This window comes from Mycteria americana, chromosome 2 (genome assembly GCF_035582795.1).
Source record: "Mycteria americana isolate JAX WOST 10 ecotype Jacksonville Zoo and Gardens chromosome 2, USCA_MyAme_1.0, whole genome shotgun sequence".
NCBI lineage: Eukaryota > Metazoa > Chordata > Aves > Ciconiiformes > Ciconiidae > Mycteria > Mycteria americana.
This window is the reverse complement of record NC_134366.1, coordinates 69,414,775-69,422,983: the sequence shown is the minus strand read 5'-3', so window position 1 is coordinate 69,422,983 and position 8,209 is coordinate 69,414,775. Positions and strand designations below refer to the sequence as shown.

At 38.2% G+C, this 8,209-nt stretch overlaps 1 protein-coding gene across 1 annotated transcript in view; it reads right to left on the bottom strand.

The window, feature by feature from the left end:
• STK17A (serine/threonine kinase 17a) overlaps window positions 1-8,209 on the bottom strand; it is a 28,846-nt gene continuing 20,637 nt past the window's right edge. Inside the window, exons 4-7 of the mRNA XM_075493704.1 lie at window positions 6,816-6,942; window positions 6,019-6,067; window positions 5,728-5,907; window positions 1-4,901 (exon numbers count right to left, since the gene is read on the bottom strand). Of these exons, the coding sequence (XP_075349819.1) occupies window positions 4,568-4,901; window positions 5,728-5,907; window positions 6,019-6,067; window positions 6,816-6,942 (690 nt within the window). The 3' untranslated portion in view covers window positions 1-4,567. The remainder of the gene's footprint in view (window positions 4,902-5,727; window positions 5,908-6,018; window positions 6,068-6,815; window positions 6,943-8,209) is intronic.

Here is an 8,209-nt window from a genome sequence, read left to right as displayed (position 1 = left end):
ACTGTATTTATTAATCCCCATGACAGCTTAATTCAACATCTGTAAATGCTGTATTGTGAAGATCTCTACAGTGCAAGCATATTTCTTTAGAGTGGAAAAGATTATTGGCATGTTTTATTTGCTGCACAAGTTGAACAAATGTGTAATTCAGAAAACTAAGATATCAGTAATCCTGCTATATGGGTGTTGAGAAAAATAACTTTACAGAAGTCCTTGGAGAAAAGCAAGGGCATTTGAACAGGAGACTCCATCTCACATATTACAACCCAGTTCCAGCAATCTATTTCCAAGCTAGTATTCAAAGCCAAGCGTGAAGGTGTACAGTCACCAACCACAGAAGAGTTTAAGTTGCAGTAGCTTGCAATGCAGCACTGTACTTTAGCTTTACTATTGATTCCAGTCATCACACAGTCATCCTACACCAAGCTAACATAACTTTTGGAATTCTGTTTCAGATCAGTAATGCTATCTTGAAGAAAGATTATGGTTTCTTTTTTTAAAAGAATTGTGTTTTAAAGCGTTTCCCAATGCGTGAAGAACAAAAGACCCATCAGCTGTTCAGAAAACAAATTTTCATTTATTGTAAAGTTCCTGAAACAGTAAACACCTTATCAGAAGTACAATGAACTGGCACTATTTCTTTAAAATGTTGAACTGTTTTCCAGGAACAGCACCTGGAATATTCAAGAGAGATCTTAAGCCATGGAATAACTTGTTGCAAGGCCCACCTTCCTCCCTGTCCCCTGCCAGCACCACCAGTGGAGAACAGGCAGTTAATTTTTATTTGCATTTCCTACCTAACAGCTCTCAAGATTCACCTGGTAGATTGCAAGCTGGAATTCACCCTTTTGTATTGAGGGACCCTCAAATGAAAGGTGTAAGAAATGAGACAAATCACAATGCAAATTCAGCTTTGGACAAAAAAAAAAAGATTATTTTATAGAACTTTCAGTTTAATGACTATAAAATCTATAGCCTCTTGCTTAAAGAGGTGAGCATAGCAAGAAACAAGAGGAGACAAGGCTTTGCTTTCAACTAGATGTTTGCTGTTTGTTCCAACAACTGCAGCGGAGGCATAGGCCTGGACCTACCCTGCCTACAGATAGTTCATGTCTCTTGCACCAGAACCATAGAAATAACAATTCTCCAGCAATTTCCAAGAAGATCTGCGCTTCCATTCCTTTCAGCTTCCTGCATTCAAGCAAGCACCAGCCATGCTCCCAGCATTACGAAGGCAGCCAGCAGGTGCCCAGTCTGGAGAGTGGGGACTGAGATGGACCTTGGGGGCAACGCTAAGGAGCCGATTCCTTCTCCACAACCACCCCCTTCCCCACAAACACTTTAAGGCATAAGCAGCTTTTTTCAGATGAACTGCATATGTACACGCAGTCCTCCATATTCATGGAGCTGCAGAAAACCAGCTCTTCTTCACAAGCTAGTGATTTGTTCCCAGTCTTCATGTGTTACTTCACTAGTAACTAAGCCTCCCAAAAACATTAACCTCAATAGCCCCTTTCCACAGTGTAGGGTAAGAATACCTCATTTACAGCTTTACCCACACTTGCAGTGGAACAGAAATAGCTTCAAGTGTGTGGGACTGGCTGATAGTCCTACAGTTAGACATTATAGAAAATTTTTCCTATTATAGGGCCAATCTAACATGCCTTGTTTATAACATACTATTAAACTTTCACAACTTTATACAAATTCTTAATGATGTTAAAAAACACTGTACAAAAACACCTTAAGGCACAAAAAGTTAAACAGAAATGCAGCCCACTTGAAGTCTCAAAGCAGCCAATTCAAGAGAAACTGGCCTTGTAATAAGTACATAGTTCATTTATACATGTTAAGCTTCATTGTCATACATTAAAAACAGTAAATATAGGACAAAAATGTATGCTGCTCAGCATCTACTCTTTTTCTTTAGTACCAACCCCCATCTGAGACATGATCTGCCATTACAACTAGGAATTGAAACAGCTTATAGGTCCCTCAAATGATTTGCTTTGAACAACCATAAGCTGTTACACATTTAGGTATGCAGATATGGCAACATAAATTTGTTTCGTAAGGGTGGGATGTGAACATGCTTCAACCTCAGTGCTTTGCCCAACTTTGTAAAAGCAAGGAAGTACGGATGTGAAAAAAAGAAGTCAAAGTGGCAGTGACTAAAGCTGGGAGAAATTTTAATTTTGCAGAAATGAATTTCATAAGTTAATGTCCCTCCCTGAAGCAAATAGTCTTGGACAAATGACTGAACAGTAAAAGAAAGATGCCCATGAAGAGTACTGTCATGCTTAAAAACTCTGAAACAGACCAGCATTGTAGGTAGGGTCAGCAAACGTAGTAATGCAGCTACCGTCCACCTCCCGAAATGCTCAGATAACACAACTACTCTCTTGGCTCAAAGATTCTTGTTTAACTTCTAGTAATGGCGAGCAAGAGCTATCCAAGAAAATCTGGCATGGTAGCTTCTCAGTAGGATTCTGTAGGCTACTGTCTACAGGAGGGAAAAAACCAGCAAACGACTCATTTCTCCGGAGTATGAAAGGCATCTCTGCATTACAATATAAAACACATCCAAACTCAATTATTCAAGTATTACTAGATGTTTTCTTATATGAAGGTCTTCCAGGAGTGAGAAGTTGCCCTACCTACATCAATATTCAATATGTAATTCCATAGGGGAAGAAGCCTTATAGAATGGTTTAATTTAGGTGCAATTTTTCTGATGTGGCTTCAAGTGAAGGCAACCAGACCACTGGCAATGAAGCCTTATGGAAAAATGCTCATTGCCCCACTCAGTGTCACACTGCTTTTTGTTCAGTTTTCTTCTTTACTAGCGCTTTTCCTCCCACCCTTACAGCAATGCTAATCAGATCACCCCAGTATTGCTTGTGTTATTAAGAAGCCATTTACCTTTTGTGTGAAGGAGGAACTGTAATATTAGCACAAAGCACTGAACTCCTGTTCACTAAAAAGAGTAAGAACATTCTTGGCACATTTGAAATTAGAAAAATCTGTAGCAACATGGAAAAAAGGAAAAACTTGCTTAAGAGTCTCTACTCATTTTTTTTATAGCAAGAAAACTTTTGTCAGGGTTTATTATAAAGGAACAGCATAAGGAAACCAAATAAATAGTTGAATAGTTAACAGTATGCAATATAATAGTACTGAACGTCAATTGCATAAAAATTAAACTTTGGAACAGCATCAATATGAAACATTTCTTAGAAAACTAGGACTCAGTCCAAGATCCTCAGACCTGCACATTGCAAAAACCAGTTGGTTTTGATGCCCAGTTGGTCCCAGCTCTGTCCTCCAAGGGACTGTGTCCACTGAGAACTATGATCCCTCCATACAGCTCCCTAATCCCTCTCTGCCCCATCATACACATGCTGTTTTTCCAAGTGTCTAAGGGAGAGTGATTGGGAAGCACGAGGTATGAGTTGTGCTTCATTGTTTCAGAGGAAGTGGTATCTTCTTCCTCATTTGATAGCTATATTGAACAAGGTTATGCAATTCAGCCTAAGGATGCTTCTTTCTTCCTTAAAGCAGCAGTAAGAGGAACAGAAAGAAGGCAGCAATGACCTCATGCTCCCAGTAAAACCCCAGCTGGGTTCTGGGGGAGGTGGAATCAAGGGCTGATTTATCATTAGTTGGACAAACTGATCTAACATGGTGAAGTCAGTGGAGAGAACTTCAATAACTTCAGTACAGCTACATCAGACCCTCTGTCATTTTTTTTCCACTCACCAACACTCTGCAGTCACACTGAGCTGGATTCTATTAGCACATCTCGCCCAGCACAGGAGGGGAAGGGAGAGATCTCTGCTGGCTTTCAAGAGTGAGTGACTTAAGCAAATTCATCAGCCTCTGGAGCAGGATTTTACTATGCTCCCAAATAAAGAAGTATCACCACTGTGATCTGGAATCATTCCCCAATACAGATTTCTTTACCTGTGGGACATGTGCATCTCTTCCTAGAGAAGCGCAGCTCACTGTTTGGCTATACACCAGATGAGTCTAGGTCTTTGACTTGATGTAAACAAAGAAATATATACACAGTATAACTTTCAAATCTGTATGTCAAACCAGTTGATCAAATTCTTCTCATACAATTTTTAGATCAGTAGATAGTTCCACTGAAGTCAGGAGTGCTAAAAGGTGTTTGAGGAAAACCCAGCATTATATATTTGCATTAAATGCCAAAACATATCCTAAAATACTCCTCTTGACATCTGTCACTGAAACACTTCCAATGTCAACTTCTCCAGAACACTGGAACAATTAACAAAAACTGCCATCAAGCAACAAAAAAACAGAAATAAAAATTACAAACAAAAATAAGCTTTTTATCTTTGTTAAATTCCTATCAGCCACTTGAAATCTTGTTTATCTGTTCCACAAAATTAAAAGCTTGGCACACTTTCCTTGGATGCCATTTATCAATGTTTCCTTTTATCTAGAACATTTATTGCATATCAGAAATTCACTTGGCTAGGATATTTTTGTTTAGTAGAAAACACTGCCTTCCAGTTATAGCTATGAAGCTCCACACAGTTCAGTAAATGAATTCTCCTGGTATTTCTTGCAGTAATGGTTCCTCAAATTTAAATCGTTTGGAAATGGCTTTCTGCTCAGTTACTTTTTCTTTTTCTGACTGCCTACATTGTCCCAGTGTATATGAAGCCACCACAATTAGTTCTTCTGTCACTATTGATTCTTCTTCTTCAGTCTTCTCAGCATCTACTGATTTTTCGGAGGCAGAATCTGCATCTTTCTGGGTGACATCACTGGTCTCCCCTCCTGTACTCTTATTCCAGGCCCTGCAAGCAGGATTATCGCTTTGTTCTAACCATGGATGTTGAAGACATTCTTCAGCAGTTGCCCGGTCCCTGCAGAGGAAGGAAAGTGTTAAAATAAATGTCCAAATGAATTTGAAATTCAGTACCTTGCAGAAGAGATCCATACAAATTATTCCAAGGATATGACTATTGAAGACAGACTGGTAGAACTTTAAAAAAAAAGTGCTGATGGCAGCTACCTTTTACCAAAAAAAGACCAACAGCAGCCCAAGGAGATGAACCGGTAACATTTTAAATGAACGATTTCCTGGGTCCTTAAATATCACAGTTTACGCTCCTATGTTGCCAATGAACTTTCAAAGTTTATACAGATTTTTTTTTTTATATATATAGGAAAATTATCCAATCCTTACATTCTTGAAGTATTCCCATAGACAAGCAGTAAGCAATTTCAATAGTTGACATGCCCTATGAAGAACTGGTGAAGTTCCACAGAAAACACCTCTTATTTTGAGACCTGGAATTTCCAATTTGCTGCGCATTGAGAAAAGCATACTAATGAAGCAGAAAAGAGTAAGGTACTCTACCAACTCATCAAGAGTAAAAGGCTCAAAGCACAGTTCATTTAAAAGACATCAGCAAGGCACCTGTAAAGGAAGTCAGTATACTGTACCACATGCTACAATTCATGAAATGGATTTGAGTTTTAATTACTAACACTTGGACACATTCAGAATACGCAAGTTTGGAGGGAAATGGAGGAATTATCTTTTCATATACATGAAAAGTAATAGCACAATGAAATATGAATAATCAAAGTTCCCTTACACTTTAAAAATGAAAGTGCCAGCACTTGCTACATTTAAAATGAATCCACTAAGACATACTAGCATATACAATTGTGTATTTTACTTACTCGGGTTTCTTAACCAGCAGAGTTTTGATGAAATCCACGGCAGACTCTGATATGAGGTCAAAGTCTTCTCCAGAGTAACTTACATTCATTTGAGATATATTTAAGAACGTTTCTTGTTTATCATCCCCTAAGAAAGGCGATATCCCTGTTAGCATAACATACGCCAGTACTCCAATGCTCCTAAATTAAAAGTAAAAACCAGAAAAGCAGTTTAGTGGTTTTTTTTTTTTTTTTTTTAAAAACCTTTTCAGTAAGGTAAGTTATTATGACCATTAATTTGTTCAAACTTACCACATGTCGGTTGCTGTACTGATTGGGTCATAACTCAGAATTTCAGGAGCTATTCAGGGGGGGAAAAAAAAGTTCTATTTTTTGTCATATGCAGACATTACATCGTAGTTATATAGTGCAATAATGGGCATGTGGTAAAATTTAATATAAGCCCTTTGAACCATGACAGTCTTTTGAAGTAGAGATATTTCTATTCAAGTTAAGTTATTACTATCACTCATTGGTTTTACGTAAAACAAATTGTTTTCCTTTCCTTGTCATCTACAGAAGCCAGGCCAGCCTCCTTCCCCATTAAGGAAGCTGTATACAAATTTCTTGTGGAAAAAATGAGGAATACCCAACATTCCATATTCCAGCACTGAAGCCCATATCCATAATGATAGACTATACAACTGAAATATATTTTCAAGTACATTTTCAAGGCCTGGAATAATTTGCTTTTAAAAAAAATGAAATGGATACAACCCTCCACAAGCTACAACATTATATTCAGAGACTGAATATGTAATTCTGAACTTTTAATCCAAGTAATACTTGTTATCACTACTGGTAAGAATCATCTACAGTGTGTACTCATCTTCAACACAAGCACACAATTATCACTCATTAGACTGGCAAAGCTTACTAGTTCTAGCTTTTACAGCAGTACCACATTCAAGTAATAACCTGATCTTTCAACACAGTAACTACACAGCCAGCCTGGCATTCACCAAACTGAGGTAGTTTCTCTTTTCACTCCCCCAAAGCCTGGATAGTTCCCTCCTCAGGGCTACATCACTCATATAGTAACAACTTACCTACATACTCTGGAGTTCCCATAATTTCTCTTAGTTCCTCACTGCTCTTCATTATTCTGGAAAGGCCAAAATCTACAATCTTAATGTCTCCCAGAGGGGACTTACTGGTTAGTAGAATATTTTGGGGCTGAAAAGCAAAAGAAGGAGACTTTCAGGATCACCCAAATCTAATGTCTATGACATCATACTATTGCATAATTATTTTAGATCGTGAATAGCAATGATGCATTCCATAACAAGTACAATACCCAGGATCATTCCCCCCCCCCCCCCCCCCCAGTGAACTTGAAGAGACACATAGGCTAGAAGGAGTGGCAGGATTTTCTGTTTACAACTGAGAATCAAACATCTACCTTTATTAGCTTAGAACACAGAGAAAAGACGTGCCAGTAGCTATCATTTAACAATAGCATATAAATACCTCCACATTCGTACCTTTAGTCCTTCATATCACCTTTTTAACTCCCCTGCCCTCCTTGCTGCCTTCTAATAGATGGTGTAAAATACCTCCTGTTGAAGGGTGTCCAAAAACACCCTATCATTTTAAAAAACCTGAACACATAAAACTATTTTGACTACACCTGTTTAAAGAAAGTCTGTTGCAACCGACCTCAATCTTGTTCAAAGTACAAACAATTGTATTGCAGAACACTAACTGAAGAACAGTTTAAAAAAATACAGCAGCCTGAAAAACAGGTTTTTAAGAGCATCACCTTTGGATAAACTTGTTTGCTCTGACGTCACTAGATCTTGGCTGTCATCCTTCAAAGCAACTTTGTGGTCATTAAGAAGTTCCTTACTATCTATTTTAAATGCTAGCTGAGGTAAAAAAAATCTGAAAACTAACTTTAGACAACAGGACTTAGATTTTTTTTTTTTTTTGCAACTGAAGCATAGCCTTGCCAAAAAAAAAAAAAAAAAAAAAGGTGTGACCCTCCCTGCTCCCAGGCCATGGTCACATTGGGTTCTATCATTAACTTCTCTGAATGGTAACACTGACAGTTGACACTACATTCATGCCTCTGGTGAGCCCAAGTTCCATGAAAATGATGAAGCCTTTATTTATTGAGAACCTGGATCATCTTGCATTGGGGTGGTTGAAAAGGAAGGATGGTAAAGAGTAAGAACACCAAAGCAACACTGACTGATAATCCAACTGGATCAACACCAATGTTTATACTTTTTCCCTAATCACCAAGCCATTCTCTCTTCATCCCCTAGTCAGTCATGAAGGCATGCTTTCACATGAACAGCCTCACTTTTGAACACAGAGATAAAACTGTGCAAGAACATTTTAAAAACCTTGGGCCAGTTCTCCTTGCTGCAAGACCTAAATATAGTCAAGTTCCTTCATTCCTGCAAAGTTAAACCATGGTTATTTCAAACTAGCTCCA